The sequence below is a fragment of the Leopardus geoffroyi genome, chromosome C3 (genome assembly GCF_018350155.1).
Source record: "Leopardus geoffroyi isolate Oge1 chromosome C3, O.geoffroyi_Oge1_pat1.0, whole genome shotgun sequence".
NCBI lineage: Eukaryota > Metazoa > Chordata > Mammalia > Carnivora > Felidae > Leopardus > Leopardus geoffroyi.
The window spans coordinates 26,609,777-26,629,546 of record NC_059338.1 but is presented as its reverse complement, the minus strand read 5'-3'; the positions used below and the strand labels follow the sequence as shown (position 1 = coordinate 26,629,546).

The 19,770-nt window shown below is 40.1% G+C and overlaps 1 protein-coding gene across 3 annotated transcripts in view; it reads left to right on the top strand.

The window, feature by feature from the left end:
- The first annotated feature begins 3,286 nt into the window (after positions 1-3,286).
- MDM4 (MDM4 regulator of p53) overlaps positions 3,287-19,770 on the top strand; it is a 42,659-nt gene continuing 26,175 nt past the window's right edge. For all 3 annotated transcript variants that reach the window (XM_045456326.1, XM_045456328.1, XM_045456327.1), the window contains exons 1-2: positions 3,287-3,394; positions 18,198-18,311. In XM_045456326.1, coding sequence (XP_045312282.1) covers positions 18,234-18,311 — 78 coding nt within the window. In that variant the 5' untranslated portion in view covers positions 3,287-3,394; positions 18,198-18,233. The remainder of the gene's footprint in view (positions 3,395-18,197; positions 18,312-19,770) is intronic.

Sequence of the window (19,770 nt, the reverse complement as noted above, 5' to 3'; positions counted from 1 at the left end):
AGTTCACAAGTACAAGAATGTCGATGGCAGCACTGTTTGTAACAGTAAACGACTGGTAACACCTTAGTATTTATCAAAGGAGGAGGTGAATAAAAAATTGTGGTATGATCATTACAATTATGGGCTGAATTGTGCCCCCCACCCATTAATGTGTGGAAGTCCTACCCCCTGAGCATCTCAGAATGTGACTCTATTTGGAGACAGGCCTTTTACGGAGGTGATTAAGGTAAAATGAGGTCATGGGAGTGGGCCCTAATGCATTATGGCTGGTGGCCTTACAAGAAGAGATCAGGGCAAAGACCACTTACAGACTGAGGGGTGAGGACAAAGCAAGAAGGCAGCCATGTGCAGGCCAAGGAGAGGTATCAGAAGAAACCAAATCTGCCAACACCTTGATCTTGTACTTCTAGGACCCAGAACTGTGAGAAAACAAAGTTCTGTTGTTTAAGTCATCCAGTCTGTGGTATTCTGCGATGCCAGCTCTAGAGAAGCACACTTACTGTACAAGAATTAATTCTACAATTTAATATATTACGATACAGTATTACTCCACAATATTGAAAATTAACTAACCATATGTGATCTAACATGGTGGAACTTCACAACAATGAGGAAAAAATGCAAGTTGCAGAATACATACAGTTTGATGCCATTTACAAAGATTTTAAAAGCATAAAATTCTGAGGGAATATATACATATATAAATCCTAAAGGTCTAAAGAAGTGCATGGCAGGGGTAAATACCAAATTCAGAATAGTGGTTCCCTATGGAGTTGAAGGAGGAAGATGGGACTACTGTAGGAAAACTTTTTGTAACAGATAAAGTATCGTTCTTTAGGAAAAGTGGGGGGGGGTGCCTAGGTGGCTCAGTCAGTTCAGTGTCCAACTTCGGCTCGGGTCATGACAGCACAGAGCCCGGACCCTGCTTCGGATTCTGTGTCTCCCTCTCTCCCTGCCCCTCCCTGCTCGCACTCTGTTGCTCAAAAATGAGTAAACATTTAAAAAAGAAAAAAAAAAAAAAACAAAAAGGAAGAGTTACGGGGAAAAGATTAGATTCTTCTTTATACTTTTTTTTGTATGTGTGAAGTAGCTCATTATGAATTTTTAAGAAAGGCTATAATAACACTGACTTCCAATTCCTTTAGAACTACCAGGGGCTCTAGAAAAATCATCTCATTTAGCCATTTTATTTACAGACTGGGAAACTGTAGAACTGTGTAACTTTCTGGTTTCTAGAAATAGCTAGACTAAACCCAGGTTTCCTGTCTTCTTATTAAATAAACAGTTTTTGAGTATAGTTCTTAGGGAAGGAAGTGAGGATCACTGAGTTAGTTATGAGCTTAAGCTAATTTCATTTTCTTTTTAAGTGCATTTGACGAGCAGAAGAAATGCTATAGTTATGGCTTATTTTCATTAGAGCAAGTCATGTGATGAAGTTTTATGAAATCCTTGGGAAAGGATAGCAAAATGTGTCCAGATATTGACCACTAGTAGGTAGAATCATTTGTGGTTTAAGAACAACATTCAAGGATGAATGATTAATCACGAATTAATATCAACCATGACAGGAAAAGCTCTATTCTTAACCATGTCCTATTCAGCGTATTTATCAAGACTTTCAGTGAAGACACGTTAAAGATCTTAATCAAAATTTTTGCAAAATGTAAAAGGAAAAGAACTAATCCCTCTCAACCTTCCAGGCATGGTTAAGCGCAGCTCATCAAGCATTGCACTTACCACATTCTCCCACCCAAGTACTAACCAGGCGTGACCCTGCTTAGCTTTTGAGATCAGACGAGATTGGGAACGTTCAGGGCGGTATGGCTGTAGACCCACATTCTCCTTACCTGGACTGTCTGAGTCCTCCACTAGACAGATTCCAGGTGTTACTTGTTTTGGAATCTTCTAGGTTGGTGTTTGGCACACAGTAGGTGTTCAACAAATGTTTATCTTAAACAAAATGAATTGCATGACAGGATCATAATTCCGAGTCCAGGAGGCAATAGGAAGAGACCTAAACTAACCGGATACTATTTGAAAGATACAAAACAAACTCCTGTTTGGGAATTAAACCAAAAAAGCACTCAAATTGATTGCATAAAAAGAGAGGGGAAACAGTGGAGACTGGTTCACCAAAAAAAGCCCCTCCCCTCTAATTTTTGAGAGAGGTGGTTGCTGACTTTAAGCTCTTTCAGAGCAACTGTGAAAAGGCATTACTTTTTCGGCTCATTTGCAGAGATCTGGATCCCCAGCTCTGCCGTCAGGTTATGCCAGAAATAGAGCAAGGTGCAATGTGCAAATTAAGTGTGTGTGTGGGGGGTCATTGCCCTATTTTATTTAGCATGGGTTTGTACCCAGTTCTGGGAACCACATTTTAAACAGAACAAACAGGTACTTGTTCAGAAGATGGTGACCAGGGTGGCTTGAAGCCGTGTCAAGTAAGAAATAGTTGAAGGCTGTGAGATTTTTAGCTTGCAGAATAACAAGGCACAAGGTTAGAGATGGGACATGGTAACTGTCTTCAAATGACTGAACAGTATTCATATGGTAAAGAATGAAGCCTTACTCTATGTCTCCCAAGTGTAGAAATGAAACTAACGGAAACTGCAAAGTAACATACTTCAGCTCAGAAAATCCTCTAACATTTAGAATCATCCTGAAATCAATGAGAGGAGGTATTTGGGAGAGACAATACCATTTGGCACCTTCTGAGGTGGAAGTCAGCCAACCTAAGAGGTTTGTGGCAGGAGCTTTTATATTGGGACTCGATGACCGGGTTGCTGATCCAAAGAAGCTCCACCTCCCTCGTTCTTTGCACCTCTTCCAGCATTTATCACATATCTTGTTGTTATTCGTGTATATCCTAGTTCTATTTCCCCCAATTAGCGACAACACTAAGATGCTGTTTGCCCTCTGCAGCCACTATCTCTGGGGAATAAGAATGAATACGTTAACTTTGAGAAACAGAGGGAGTGGTGTTTTTTGGAAGAGCGGAAGGCTTCCTCTGACTACGCTATTAGGTTTCTTCCATCCTCGATTTTTGATGTCCTAGGACACATCTGTAAATACCATCAGACTCTGCGAGCTCCTCAAACGTTTTCTCTTGAAACTTCACAACTCAGTCTTCCTCCAAGTCTTGCGACTCTCTCCCCGGACTGGCCTCTACTCTATGGTGGGGAGACCGCAGTCTTTCTGCCTCTCTAGCCCTCCAGTGGCGTCTCTATGGTTTCCGGAGGCCTCACCGGAAGCCCCGGTGTGAGATGGGTGCAGGAGGGCGGAAGTTGCGCCCTCACTACTCGCCGTTTCAAAATGCTGCTGAGGCCTTAGGGCCTGAGACTGACGCCCCCTCCCCCCCCGGGCTCGGCGGGGGAGCGACTCATGGAGCGGCCGTAAGGTGTGGCTCTTGGGTTTCGGCGGCCGGGTCCCGGGCGGCTGGGGGCCGGGAGGCGGGGATCGGGCGGCGGTACGGCCAGTTCGGCGGGCCTCGGAGCCGGGGCAGCGGGCGGGTGGAGCTTGAGGCGTGGGTGGCGGCGCGGGCGGAAGAAGGGCTGGTGGGGGAAGGGTTCTGCGTTGAGGCCCCGCGGAAGGTAAAAATGGGGGTAGACTGACTTGCTTGCTGCCCTTCGGCCGGCTGGTTTACAAGTCGGAAATCGAAATCGTCGGTCGACGATGTTTTTAACTGGACGCAAAATTGGAGAAATACTGAGGCCCTTTGGAGGAAAGAGATGGGCGCAGAGGGAGGCGGGAAGAGTGACACTGAGGTGTCCCAAGAATTGAAGGTAGTAACTTTCAAGGGCTTGCGCGCCATCTGTGCCCGATGCACTTGAGTGCTTGTTTGTAGAAGGCTGGTTTTGGGGCCACACCCAGACCCGCCCAAGCAGAACATCCGGGATGGGGCTCCGGAATATATATTTTAATCAGCGCACCCTCCAACTGAGTTTTGTACACCGTGAAGTTTGAAAACCACTGTCTTACAGCGACACCCGGAGAGGATGCTATTGCTCTGCCCCGCCATTAGGAAATCTCTGTGTTGGTGAGGAAGCCCCTTCACGCTGAACAAGTATCTGTCAAACGTACTTGGGGCCTTTGGTGTGAAGTATTACTACCTTTTGGTTTAGGTGTTGCCTCCTCCCTCCTCCTCCTATCAGGAATCTCTGATACGAAAAGGCAATTGAGTTTAAAAGTGTTTATTTCACCGTATTTTGTTTGACAGTACCAGTTAGGATCACACATTCTCGTTTGAAATGAATAAGTAAGTGCCTGAAGTTAAAAAAAATGCACACAATACAGAAGTGTGTACAGTTTTAACTGTTCATCAACCCTAACGGGTTCTCTCCTCAGGCTAGCTGCTGTTAACTGCTTGAGGTTAACATCCATCCTGATTTTTTCCTACAGTACTCACATTTTTAAACAACAGTAGGATCACATTGTATGTATTGTGTATGCACCTTACGTTTTTTTTTTTTTTTTTTTTAATTTTTTTTTTTTCAACGTTTATTTTATTTTTGGGACACAGAGAGACAGAGCATGAACAGGGGAGGGGCAGAGAGAGAGGGAGACACAGAATCGGAAACAGGCTCCAGGCTCTGAGCCATCAGCCCAGAGCCTGACGTGGGGCTCGAACTCCCGGACCGCGAGATCGTGACCTGGCTGAAGTCGGACGCTTAACCGACTGCGCCACCCAGGCGCCCCTGCACCTTATGTTTTTAAGATGATAGCAGGGACACCTTCCATCCAATATACATGTAAGGCTTTCTTTTAAATATTTGCACAGTATTGCGTTATAGAGTTGTACAACAATTTTGTTCCTCATCAGTTCCTCATGGATGGAGTTTTAGGTTGTACCTGACCCGTTGTTTGTTTTGCAAACTATGTAGGAGTATACTCTTGCTACACACTTGACCTTTGTAGGTGCGTAGCAGACTTTGTAAGAACTAAAACAACATCTGAATAGAACAGTAGTTTTTTTTTTTTTTTAAGTTGTTTTTATTACTTTCAAGTATGTAGTTGAAAGAGAATCAGACAGTACTGTTTAGTAGAGGCCCTTAGGGCTTTAAAGAATTAAGAATGATTATTCCTGCTAACTTCTGACGAGAAGTCTTTAATTCAGTCTTAAAATCACAGTTGTCTTCAAAGGTAGAAATTTGAAGATGAGGTGTAGGAATCTCTTGGACTACATGTCGGGTAAAACCAGGCTTGCATTATCATTGAGAGATGAGTAAGACAATTTCGATCCTCTCTGGTTTCAGTCCAGTAGAGGACACAAATAAAAACCTAAGTGGTAATAGAGGTGCTCTGGTGACATCTTCCCTGGGAGAATCAGAAGGCCTTGACCAAGGAAGTGATTTTTGACCTGGGTAGAATAGGAATTGTCAAGAGTAGAAAATAGATCACAGAAGAGGAGAAAGGACAAGCGCCAAGGCAGTGGATTTCCAGCTTTTTTTAACAATGATGCCCAGTAAAAAAAAAACGTTTTATGTTGTGACCCAGTACACACAGGAGGGGTAATGAGTGGTTAAGCTCTGGCTCTGCAGCCAGAGTGCTTGTGCTCTAAGACCACGATTTTCAGCAAGCTAGTGTCTTCTCTGCCTCAGTTTACTCTTCTGAAGTGCGGACAATAATATATTTACCTAATAGGATTTCTGTATGGATTAAGTAAGTTATTGCAAAAAAGTGCTTTAAAGAGTGCCAGATACAAAGGTGCTTAACTGTGTCGTGTTGGCTTTTTTTCAATAACAGAAGCAGGTTCCACAAAACAAAACCTTTGTTATTTACTTTTATTTTCTATTCTGTTCTGTTTCATTAATAGAGGGGAGGGATTAAGACCAACTAGGGTACAACTTGTAGTTTGAAAAACTCAGTAGTAAAAATACCTGGGAGGTGAGTGATAAAAGGGCTTACGGATTCAAGAAACTGAGTTCATCATTCATCATGGTAGATACTGAGTGGTGGAAGTGGAAACTTGAAGTGGAAACCGAGGTGGAACGGAGAGAGTAAGTTGGAGACAGATCGTGGAAGCTGATGTACACATACCCAGTGAGGGGAGGGGAGTGAGTTTCTGGAAATGAAAACGCCTTGTGAGTCAGCTCTATAGGCCCATGTGGGATAGTCCTTCACTCTTGAGATGCACTGAAAAACCAGGGTATTTTGGCCTGCCCTGGGCTATTCCTAGTTCTGCCGTGTTGTGGACCAAGGTGGTGAGATTGACTTCCTTTTCAATAAACACATCTCTCTTGAGGAAGAGTCCTTTTGTTTTTTTTAATTACTATTTTTTTTTAACTTGAGATATAGTTAACACACAGTGTTGCATTACTTTTAGGCGTAATGTAGTGGTTCGACAACTCTGTATGTTATGCTGTGCTCGCTACAGGTGCAGCTACCATATATCACCATACAACGCTAGTATAATACCATTGACTATATTCCTTATGTTGTACCTTTTATCTGTGTGCCTTATTCATTCCATTCCTGGAAGCCTGTATTGCCCACTCCCCTTCACCCATTTTGCTCATCCTTCCACCTCCTCCCTTCTGGCAACCATCACTTTGTTTCAGGGAGAGTTTTTTTGAAAGCAAGAAAAAACTGCAAAAAGGACTTTGTTCCCTCGTTCATTTAAAAGTAGGCAAATTCTTTTCAGCTTTTTATATTCCTTCCTGAGGTTTATTATTAGCTGTAAAGAAACAAACTTCCAGAGAGCCAAAACAGTACCAATTAGTGATGTAGATTCTTTTTTTTGTAACTGGAGTGTTTCCTAAGACTACTAGTTTTTTCAAGATGCAGGCAATAAACAATGTTTGTGATTTCTTTCCATTTGGTGTATACCATTTAATAAAGTAAAACCTATTGTTCTAATTCAATATTTTTTCTATTTTTCTCAACGTTTTAATGAAATATTGTTTAAAACGTTCTTGAGGGAGAGCAAGAGTGAGTGGGGGAGGGCAGAAAGCGGAGGGAGAGAATCCCAAGCAGGCTCCACACAACCCTGTGCAGGGCTCCATCCCGCAAACAGTGAGATCGTGACCTGAGCCAAAATCAAGGGTCAGATGCTTAACTGACTGAGCCACCCCGGGGCCCCATTAATGAAACTAAAAAAAATTTTTTTAATGTTTATTTCTGATAGAGCACAAGTGGGGCAGGGCCAAGAGAGAGGAAGACACAGCTAAGCTGTTAGCACAGAGCCTGACGTGGGGCTTGTGAATTCGGACATTTAACTCACTGAGCCACCCGGGTGCCCCCTTTAATGAAATATTTTAAAGCATATCACAAGTGTGTCATTTTACCTTTAAATGTGTTAGGATGTGTATCTTACCAGGTCACGATTTAAAAAAAAAATTACCATAGTGCCTTTTTACTACAATTAACAGTTTCTTAATTAACCTAGTACATAACTCAAAATTTCATGATTGTTTAGGGAAAAATGGCATTTTATAGATGATTTGTTTGAATCAGGACCTGAATGAACAAGATCCACACGCTGTGTTAGGTTTGTGTTTTTTAAGTCTCTATGATGGTCTCCTCACTTAAGAGATCCTGTAGAATTTCCCATGATCTGGGTTTGGGTAATTATTTGCTTTTGGTATTACTTATTCCTTTACTGTCCAGTTTTCCTACAAACATGTAGTTAGTAGTTAGATCTAGAAGCTTGTTTCGTTGTTTTTTTGTCAGGAATACTTCGTAGGAGGTAGGAGCTTCTAGGTCCTTCCTATTGCTTCACATCAGGAAGTATACGATGTGTGAATGATGCTCTTTTAGAGAGTTTTGTCAGTGGTCAAGTGCTCTCAGCCTTCTCCATGTGTTTTAAAGTTCCTCCTCCCCCAGCCTTTTACTTTAATGGTTTAGCATCTATTAATGATTGTTGAGGAGGTGATGCTTAACCTGAGACTAAAAGGTCTAGGATGAGTTAGTCTTGCGCAGAACTCACAGTGCTATAAATGAAGGAACGATGTGTGCAAAGGCCCTGAAGCAGGAAGTAAATGCTCTGAGAAACTAAAAGATCAGTGTGGTGAGGTGCAGGGAGCATGGAGAAGAACATGAGGTACAAGAGGAAAGACTGGCAAGACTGGGGCTAGGTTCTGTATTTATCTTTAGAGCAATAGCAAGCTATGGAGCAGGGCTTGGCACTGTAGGATTGGTTTTGTTTAATTTTTTTTTTTTTTTTTTTTTTTTTTTTTTTTTTAATCCTTCTAGCTGTAGTGTGGAGTTTGGTTTGAGGGCGGTTAGACCAGTTAAGAATCTATTTCAGTGATGCATGCGAAAAATAACACTTTTTGGTTTGGGGAAATGGTCATGTAGATGAAAAGAAGGGTGGTTTTGAAAGATTTAGAAGTTAAAATTGATCAGGTTTCATGATGTGAGAACAGGGGAAGAGGGAGACAAAATGACTTCTGACTTTCTGGTTTGAGTAACTGAATGTAACTACTAACTGGTAGCATAGTGGAAAAGGATAAACTTTAGACTTGGGCAAGTTATTTGACTTCTTTAAGGCTGAGTTTTCTCATGTAAGGAGCAGGTAACAATACCTAACCCTGCTGTAATCCAAAGAGATTCCAAGGGGTGCCTTGGTGGCTCATTCGGTTAAGTGTCCGACTTCAGCCTAGGTCATGATCTCACCATTCCTGAGTTTGAGCCCCACGTTGGGGTCTGTGCTGATAGCTCAGAGCCTGGAGCCTGTTTAGGATTCTGTGTGTGTCTCTGTCTCTGCCCCTCCTCCACTCGCACTCTGTCTCTCTGTCTCTCTCAAAAATAAATAAACATTAAAAAAAAAAAAAAAAAGATTCCAAGTGGGAAAGGGACAAGATCTTGCTTTGGATTCAGAGCTTGTCATTTGACTCCATTTCTCACATACGCCTTGAACAGTGCCTTTGCTGGTGTTTTCTTTCCCATTCTGTCCACTATTCTGCCATTTTAAAATCCTTCCACTCCTGTCTCCATTCCCTCTCAGTCCTCCTTTGCCTTGCAATCAAAAGTACTGTGTCCTACACTTAACTTCCATGGGCCTTAAAGCAATGCCTTTTTTATGGCACAACACTTTTTACTGGGTGTTAAAGCAAAGTAGGAAAGGCTTATTGAAGTTTAAATTCTTCAGACCTGTCAAGTGGTTAATTCTTGTTCCTACCAAGATGCTGAACTAGCATGACTCCTGGCTCCCTCCCAAAATCATCTGTATAGGAACTGTAATAGGAAAATGCCGTGAAAAATAAATGCATGAGGTAGGCTGTTTTGAACTTGTGTGTGTGTGCGTAGATGGGACAGTGTTTCATCTGGGACAGGGGTCAGCCAGGTATGGCTGTAAGAGAATAAAACCAGGGGGAAAGGGAACTGCTGGAATACTACTCTAGTTTCTCCCCTGCCTCATTACCTTGGAGTTAACCTTTTTCTACGCTTGTGACTCGGAGCTCTAGTCCAGCTTTCCTCAAGAGTGAATTAGGGCATTTCAGAAGCATATACTTGTGTGAAGTTGATGAAAAACAGGAGATGACTGACTTTAGACCGTCACTTCTCTGTCCCTTACCTTCTTAAGCCTTAGGTCTCCCGAATCCTATCCTAATACTGCTCTCCTTGGAGAACAGAGGGTAAGTCTTTGATCTGGGTAGTGATGGCATGGGGTGGAGAATGATTGTGGTTTCCTGGTGTTTGGGACTTTCTACTTTAGTAGTAGTTCTTCTTCTTTTAAAGGTTTTATTTTTAAGTTATCTGTACACCCAACGTGGGGCTCAAATTTATAACTCCCGGATGAAGAGCTGCACGCTTTACCAACTGAGCCAGGCAGGCACCCCTAGTACTTATTTTCTACCTTACTCCAGCTTACTGCAGCCCTTGTGGGCTGGAATCTGGCCTTGCCCCATATTCTTTGCCTGTCAGGGTATCTGCTATCCTCTAGGGAAAAATAAAGACAGTTGAAAAGCACAGGTATTTCAAGAGAATAATGTATAAGTTTCATTGGAACAAGCAATAGAACAGATGGACCAAGAGTTTAAAGCTAGACTGGTAATTATTCTAAAAGAAATAGGGAAGATCTTAACTTGAAACATGAATAAGCAGGGACTGAGAGAACGAAGTGGAAATAGTAGAGTTGAAAAATGCAGTGGTTCAAATAACAGAATGGATACAGTTAATGAATTAGAGCTCCAGGTTGAGAAAATCTTCCAGAACAAAAGAAGGAAAGGACAAAAAGAAAATATAAAAGAAAAACTAAAAGGTAAGGAAAATAGATGTAGAGGTACTCACATCTAAATAATAGAGATTTTTAAAAATTTTTTATTTTTTAAAGATTTTTTTTTTAAAATTTTTTAACATTTATTTATTTTTGAGAAAGAGAGAGAGCATGAACCAGGGGAGGGTCAGAGAAAGAAGGAGACACAGAATCTGCAACAGGCTCCAGGCTCTGAGCTGTCAGCACAGAGCCGATGTGGGGCTGGAGCTCAGGGACCACGTGATCATGACCTGAGCAGAAGTCGGACGCTTAACTGACTGAGCCACCCAGGCGCCCTTAAAGATTTTATTTTTAAGTAATACATCCAACATGGGGCTCAAATTTACAACCCTGATATCAGGAGTTGGCATGCTCCACCAACTGAACCAGCCAGGTGCCCCTAAATAGTAGGAATCTTAAATAAAAATGAAAAGGAGGGGGCACCTGGCTTGGCTCAGTTGGAGGAGCATTTGACTGTAGATCTGGGGGTCATGAGTTCAAGCCCCATGTTGGGCATGGAGCCTACTTAAAAAAAAAAAAAAATGGAAGGGGAGGACATCGTTGAAGAAATAGAGGGAAAAATAGTTTTCTTTTAGAATTCAAAACAAAAAGATGAATGTCCTCAGAGGGAAAGTTTCCTTAGAAGGCTGAAGATGAGAGATCAGGAAAAATTTGCTTCTAGTATCATTGTAATGAAATTTAGAAGTAACAAAGCAAAAGAGGCCTCAGAGAGAAAGAACAGATTAGGGGCGCCTGGGTGGCTCAGTTGGTTAAGCGTCTGACTTCGGCTCAGGTCATGATCTCGCACTCCGTGAGTTCAAGCCCTGCGTCGGGCTCTGTGCTGACCGCTAGGAGCCTGGAGCCTGTTTCAGATTCTGTGTCTCCCTCTCTCTCTGACCCTCCCCCGTTCATGCTCTGTCTCTCCCTGTCTCAAAAATAAATAAACGGTTAAAAAAAAATTAAAAAAAAAAAAAAAAGAGAAAGAACAGATTACTGCAAAGAACAAGAATTGAAACCAGTTTTGAACAACATTACTAAATACAGGAAAACAAAAAAGTGCGGAGTTTTAAAGAGAAACTTAGAATCTTTTTTTTTTTTTTTAATTTTTTTAGCATTTATTTATTTTTGAGAGAAAGACAGAGCATGAGGGGGAGAGGGACCGAGAGAGAGGGAGACACACAGTTGGAAGCAGGCTCCAGGTTCCGAGTTGTCAGCACAGAGCCCAATGTGGGGTTTGAACTCATGAACCATGAGATCATGACCTGAACTGAAGTTGGACACTCAACCGACTGAGCCACCCAGGCGCCCCGAGAGAAATTTAGAATCTTATACCCAACCACATTCATTTAAATAGGAGGGGAATGATAAAAATATTCTCAGGTGTATGAAGTCTTGGAAGCCTTGCCATACAAAGACCCATATTGAACATAGTTCTGGATGAAGTACTGAGAGATTCAAATCTGAGAAATGTTACAAGAAGATATATGAAGTAAAGGTGATTATAGTTCTTTGATATTTATTGTAAGGGCTAAGGCAAAAAAAGAAGAGAAAAATACATCTATTCCAGAATTTAAAGTCCAGATGGTATCATGCTAAAGTTCTTGTCTTACTAGCAGGGAGATGGAGAGAGAATTTTTAAGAAAGGTAACATATTAGAAAGAAGCATAGGAAGAGTAGAACAAACGAATGCTAAGTCAAGGTGGTAGGAACAGATCCATATATATATTAATTACAGTGAGTGGACTAAATTTACTAGTTAAAGGTAAAAACTGACAAGGTGGATTAACCCTCCCGGCCCGACCCAAAGTCCAGATACATGCTTTTTACAAGGGACACCCCAAAGGTTTAATGGCATTTAAAGATGGAAAGAAAAAGATTGAGAAAATACATACCTGGAAACCTAAAAGGAAGCTGGCATGACCTTACTAATGTTAGGTAAAATATACTTTAGGACAGTGTGTTAATTGGGGTGGCAAGAATTACTACATGACGATAATCACTATATAATGGCAGTATAGTAACAATAATATAATGACAGTTCACCAAGAATATACAGCAATTTAAAGCATGCATGCCTCTGATTAAAAGTCTTTAAAATAGATGATGCAGAATTGGTAGAACTCACACTGGGATAAATGGACAAATCCACCATTATAGTAGATTTTATTACATCTCTCTTAATTGTAGGTCAGGCTGACAAATTAGATGTGTAAGATTGTAAAAAGTCGACAGGCTTAACCTAACGAACATGGAGTTTTGCAAGCATATTTTATACAATGGTCACCAACTAGACCAGGTGAAAGCCTTAAAAATTTCAAAGAACTGGGGTGCCTGGGTGGTTTAGTCCGTTGAGTGTCTAACTTCAGCTCAGGTCATGATCTCACAGTTTGTGAGATTGAGCCCTGTGTCAGGCTCTGCCCTGACAGCTCAGAGCCTGGAGGCTGCTTCGGATTCTATGTCTCCCTCTTTCCCTGCCTCTCCCCTCCTTGTGCTCTGTCTCTCTCAAAAATAAATTAAAAAAGAAAAAAATTTTCGAAGAATAAGTTTTACAGAGAGGATGATATTGCCCTACAGTGCTTTTAAATTAGGAGTTCAAAAACATAAATTTTGAAAAATCACGGCATAGGCATAGCTATAAAGCTCATGGATTTATAAAATTATGGAAATTTAAAAATATACATGAGTGATAATGAAAACTTCATATAGCAAAATCTGTGGGCTGAATTAAAAATTGTGCTAGGGTGGGAGGGGGAAGGAATTTTAGCCTTAAGTATTCAAATTATAAGAGAAGGGGTAAGCTAAATGTCTTAAGAAATCAGGAAATGACCAACAATAAATTTTTAAAAGTAGAAGAGGTAGTAAAGATACAATATCATTAATATAAAGGAAGATGCATTTGTATACAGATAGAGAATACCATCAATTATGTGCCAATAATTTTGAAAACTTAGACAAATGCAAGAAGAAATAACAAGCTTGAAAAATCTAATATTTATTAAAATGGTTGGGGGTGCCCGAGTGGCTCAGTCTGTTGAGCATCCAGCTCTTGATTTCGGGTCAGGTCATGAACCCAGGTTCGTGGGATCGAGTCCCTCATTGGGCTCTGGGCTGAGCATGGAGCCTGCATAAGAGTCTCTCTCCCTCTGCCCCTTCCCCGGCTCATGCATGTGCACGTGCTGTCTCAAATAAAAATCTTCCCACAAAGAAAACACTGAGTTTTATGTTTCAAAGGTGAATTCTACCAGTCTTTCAAGGATCAGACCATCTCAATTTTGTGGAGTTTTTTTCCCTGGCAATAGAAAACTAGGGACTATTCAATTTATTCTAGTAGGCCTGCTAGCCCTGATAACCAAACTAGACAAAGACATGGCTGGAAAATTGAAGACCCATTTCACTCCTTAATATAGACTTTACAACTTAAACAAAATAGCAGTAGTGTACAAAATGCAATAGTGTACCAATAGCGTGCAAAAAAATAATACCCCCAAACCAAGTGTGGTTTATCTCAGGTGTGTAAGGATTTACTTTGGTTTTAATTTTTTTAATGTTTATTTTCTGAGAGAGAGAAAGACTGAGTGCAAGCAGTGGGGGGACAGAGAGATGGGGAGACACAGAATGTGAAGCAGGCTCCAGGCTCTGAGCTGTCAGAGCAGAGCCCGACATGGGACTCGAACTCCATGAACCGTGAGATCATGACCTGAGCCGAAGTCAGGCAGCAAACCGACTGAGCCACCCAGGCACCCTCTAAGGATTTAATACTAGAAAGTCCCTAAATGAAGTTCCAGAGTCATCACATTAATAGATTAAAAGAAAAAAAATTATGATCATTTCAATAGCTACAGAAACAATATTTTACAAATCACTTTTCCGTGATACATTTTTGTTAATGAGGAAGGAAAGGAACTCTTCGAAACCGATAAAGAGTAGCTGTTAAAAAACAAACATGATATAGGGAAACATTAGAAGCACTTCCTTTAAAATCCGAGACAAAGATGCCCATTATCATTAATGTGTATTTAACATTGTATTGACAGTCCTAAGCAGAAGACAGAAGAAATTAGGAGCACAAGACTTGGAAAGGAGGGAATAAGATTTTATTATCTGCAGATGATATAACATTTACATAGAAAACAGAAACTTCTACAAATTATTAGAAAAAATTATGTAAAGAAAGGTAATTATGTAAATTTATATGTAAATTTTATCCAAGTGACTGGATAAAAGATTAATGAAAGTCATTTGTATTTCTGTATATATGCAAAAACTAAAAATCATAAGTAGAAAGCATCACAGTAATATCAAAATCTGCTTTAGAAATTCTAACACAAATATGTTAGATCTTTAAAGGGAAACACAATTTTACTAAAAGTAATTAAATAACTAATAGAGAAATATATGATGTTAATGATTGGAAAACAATTTGATCTGTATATTATATGTAGTTTCATTCAGAATCCCAACAGGGATTTTGATGGAACTTGATAAGTTGATACTAATCACATGTACATGATTCCATATGAATATGGAAGAGTTAAGGGGGCAGGGATGCAAACTGGTGCAGCCACTGTGGCATAGAGAATGGAGGTTCCTGAAAAAGTTAAAAATAGAATTATCCTCTGATCCAGTAATTGCATTACTGGGTGTTTACCCCCGAAATACAAAAACATTAATTCAAAGGGATACATGCTCCCCTATGTTTATTGCAGCATTATCTACAATTGCCAAATTATGGAAGCAGCCCAGGTATCCATCAATAGATGAGTGGATAAAGAAGATTGGTATTTAAACACAATATATTGGAATATTATTCAGCTATGAAGAAGGGAAATCTTGCTATTTGCAACAACATGGATGGAGCTAGAGAGTATAATGCTAAGTGAAATAAGTCAGAGAAAGTCAAATACCATATGCTTTCACCAATGTGGAATTTAAGAAACAAAACAAGCGTAGGGAAAAAAAGAGACTAAGAAACAGACTCTTGTAGAGAAACTATAAAACTGATGGTTACCAGAGCAGAGGTGGGTGGGGGGGTGGGTGAAATAGGTGATGGGGATTAAGGAGTACACGTACCATGATGAGCACTGAGTAATGTATAGAATTGTTGAATCAGTGTATTGTACACATGAAACTAATACAACACTGTATATTAACTATACTAGAATTTACATTGAAAACTCAAAAAGGTAGAGCGCCAAGAATATCTGGTCACTTCTGAAAAAGAATAGGGAGGAGGTGGAGTGGGAAAAAAACAGGGAGAAGACTTGATTAACCGGATAGACTCATTGTAAGATAGGAATTAAAACAGTGTTAAATAAGCACTAGAAAGATTGATCATTGGGAATGTGAGGGATGAGAAGATTGATAAATGGAATAGAGAACTCGTAAACATCCATTTTGTAAAATTCTGTATATTGAGGTCTAATGGGCAAAAAATTACTGTGTGGGGACTTCAGAACTCTTTTGAGTTGAAATCTTGTCTCTAGTAGTTCACTAAATTGTGTTATCTTGTGTTATCTCTTGCCTTAGATGTAAAACAAAGGCAATAATATTGTGTATGTCAGAGGAGTATTAAGTGGGTTAATATATGTCTGGTATAGAGTAAGCTCTGTGTGAGTCTGCCATTTGTTTTGATTATCTAAACCACAACTTAGTTAAAACAACAGCCATTTTATTTATTTATTCTGTGGTCTGAGTTGAATGTTCTTCACTTGTCTGCCTGCAGCTGTAGTCAGGTGACAGCTGGTGCTGGAATGTCCCATGATATGTGGTGCTTTGCAGGGAATGGCTGGAAGGCTGGGCTCAAATGGACAATTGATACTCTCCACTTGGTCCTTTTGTGTGATCTCCAGTAGAGGAGTCAGATTTTAGAGGCCTCCAAAAGCACAAAAAATGAAGATGCGAGGCTTGGAATTGGCACATTATCTCACTTCCGCTGTATTGTTTTGATTGATGTGGTTCATTGGGGACCATATTTGGAGACCATCCACACTGTTACTATTTTTTTCTTTTAAGATTTTAGTTTTTTATTTAAAAAAAAAAATTTTTTTTTTTCAACGTTTATTTATTTTTGGGACAGAGAGAGACAGAGCATGAACGGGGGAGGGGCAGAGAGAGAGGGAGACACAGAATCGGAAACAGGCTCCAGGCTCTGAGCCATCAGCCCAGAGCCCAACGCGGGGCTCGAACTCACAGACCGCGAGATCATGACCTGGCTGAAGTCGGACGCTTAACCGACTGCGCCACCCAGGCGCCCCAAGATTTTAGTTTTATGTGTAGACCCATCATGGGGCTCGAACTTAAAACCCCAAGATCAAAAGTTGGGTGCTCCACCAACTGAGCCAGCCCCCACGCTCCCTTCCACACTGTTATTGATATTTGTATACATCATGTTGCTTTACAGTGTGTATAATTGTCAGTTTAGGCACCAAGGATTTATTAATGAACAAATACAAAAACTTGCTCCTTATGTTTTACATGATAAGTGCTTAAAATGTATAGTGACCAGGACAGTAAAGAAAAATAAGGCAGGGAAGGAGATAGGGAATACTGGGGGTTGGGAGTTGTGGTTTTAAAAATGGGTAGTCATGGAAGGCTTCCCTGGTAAACTGACATTTGAGCAGACGAAAGGAGGAGATTAGGAGCTAGTGGGGCAAGGGTGGAAGCAAGAAAACTGGAGGGTAGTGCAGTTGAGAGGTAGGTCATTTGGATTAATGCAGTAATAATGGAAGTGGTGAGAAATGGTTAGATTTTGGATATATTTTGAAGATACAGCTTTATAATTTATTTATGAACTGGGTGTGGAGTGAAAGAAAAAGGAATCAAGGATGGCTTGGAGGTCATTGACCTGAGCAACTGAAAGGATAGAGTTGCCATTTGCTGAAATGGAGAAAGCTACAAGGACTGGCAGGTTTTGGAGAGATCAGGATTGGTGTTTTATGCATAAGGTTTGAAATGCTAATTAAAAGCTAGCTGCTTTAAAATTGTAAATTATGCTTCTATCCTGTCTGACTTCCCATTCTGTTGCAAGGGAAGCAGATGGGGGAGGGAGGAATTCATATTTTATTGCAGTTAGTAAGTGTTCTTGTTCTCAGAAGATTGAGGAATCTTGTTGGTTTTAGCCAGATATTTGTCCTTTTTTCCAGTCCCCTTTCACCCTTCCCCTGATGTGGCTTGTTACTGATAAATGTCACTGATCGTTTATCACCTTTTTACTAAAAAAAGACCTGAAGATAAACAAGTTTGTTTAAAAGTTTATTTTTCCTTATAGCTTTTTCTTTTTTCTTTTTTTAAGGAGAGATGGTAGAAAGTGACAATTTTAAGTAAACCTTACTCTCTCTTTCTCCAATTCACGCTGTATCTTTCTGTGATGATATATTCCACCTTGGCTTAACCCATTTTGTAGGTATTTAGTTGCTATGCTCTTTGGGTTTGGCACATGTTAAAAGCTGCTTTAACTGATGCTGAGTATTTTGATTCTCACTGTCCTGTGGTTCCTTGCCAAGACATGTTTCAACATGTCGTAAAGGTTTTTCTTGATGTGCTCTTGGCATCTTAAATCTATTACTTATACTTGGTAATTCCCCCAGCTCCACAACTGTTGTCTTCCAGGGGGTGCTCTTGAGCACTGTCCAAAGAGAGGAGGAGTTACTGAAACTCTGATATGCATTGGGGAGGTGATGATTGTAAATTTGACTTTCAGCTAAAACAGTTTACTCATTATCATCACTGTGGGGGTTGGAGCATGCCTAAACCTGTTTCAGGCTTCACCTGAGGGAAGCATAGATGGTTCTTACTCTTAATTAAACTCTTCAGTTGTTTGCAGGATCTGAACTTAGGAAGTGATCAGAAGGGTATCAAGAACCTCATTATGGATATATTGCATTTCTGTAGGGCGCTCTGATACATGTGTCTTTTTCCTTCTGCTGGCTGCTATTTTGTAAATCTTAAAAGAGAAAGTTTTCTACTTTAGAAGAGGTTTCATCATGTTTTTTTTTTTCCCCTTCTAGATTTGTCAACAGACTGCAATTTCTTCACTGCCAAAATGACATCATTTTCCACCTCTGCCCAGTGTTCAACTTCTGACAGTGCTTGCAGGATTTCTGCAGAACAAACCAATCAGGTAAATCATATTTAAGGCATTTCTAGTTTTCAAAAATCTGAATTGGGGCATGTAGGTGACTTTACTGACTGAAGGATTTTATGTAGAGCAGAAAGGGTTATTTTTTAAAATGTCTTATTAGGGAAACTAGTGAATGGTATCAGTGTTCAAAATTGGAATTGATTATTGATTAAGTAAATATATAGAGGTTACAGATTGTTCAAAATATGGTGCCTTTTGAAAATTATTGTGTTTTACGTTATGGGTGGCCAGTGGAGAATTTGGGGCCAAGATATATGTTTGGTTTCTGTTTCTCTCACTTCATTTTAACCGGTCTGTTTTCTTTAAAAATCAATTTTAAATTGCAACTAAAATATTGCAAATGTATTCTTATAAAATATTCAGTTTTCTAATGTATTTATCTATATAAAGTATTTATCTGTAGGGACTCCTTGACTATGTCTTCCCTTCTTCCCCCAAAGTCCCTTCCCTCTGAGGTAACACTTTGGTGTGTCTTGTTCCAGATCTTTTCCTCTAACATATAAAAAGACTTAATTTTGTGTTTTATTTTCATAAATATTGCACAATATATAGTATTATGTACCTCAGTACATGATAAAGGTGGAATTTGGGTTTGATGGGGGAAGATGTGGCTTATGTAGTAAATGGTTTCGATGTAATTGTCCATCTCTGGAAGGAAACAAATGAAGACCTCAAACTTTGTGCAAAAACAAATCCCAGATAGATAAAGATTAAACGTAAAAAGTAAAATAATATTAGAAGAAAATTTAGGAGATGCGTGTGAAACTTTAGGATGACGGAGGCCTTCAGTAAAACAAAACCAAAGAGGTGGTGAGAGGACGAGAGAGACAAATTTGACCATAAAAGTTTTAAAATAAAATTGTGTGGCTGAAGATAGACTCTGCAGTCAGTCAAGGGATGTCAGAGTCACTGTCCCTTATATGTATATACCACATCTTGTTTGTCTGTTCACCTGTCATATCTGTTCACCTGTGAACACTGGTGTACAAATACTTGTTTGAGTCTTGCTCTCAGTTCTGGGTTCGTATGTAGCAGTGGAACTGCTGGGTCATCTGGTAATTCAGTGTTTAATTTTTTGAGGACCTGCCAGACTGTTTTCCACAGCAGCTGAACCATTTTACATTCTCACCAGCAGTGCACAGTGGTTCCAGTTTTTCCACATCCTTGCCAATGTGGAAGGCTGTTTTTTTCCCTTTTTTCTTTTTCTTATGGCTGTGCTAGTAGGTGTGAATGTCCTGTCTTTTGAAAATGTGATTTTTCAGGAAGGTAACAAGTAGTAGTCTGATTATCTGCAGTTACTTTATATATTGGAAGGTTGTATATGATTAGATGATAAGTATTTCTACCAGGGTTTGTAAACAAACAAAAAAATATTTAAGGAGGTTCTCTTATTCCTTAGGGTTTCAGAAACCAATCTAATTGAAATGTAAATAGCAGG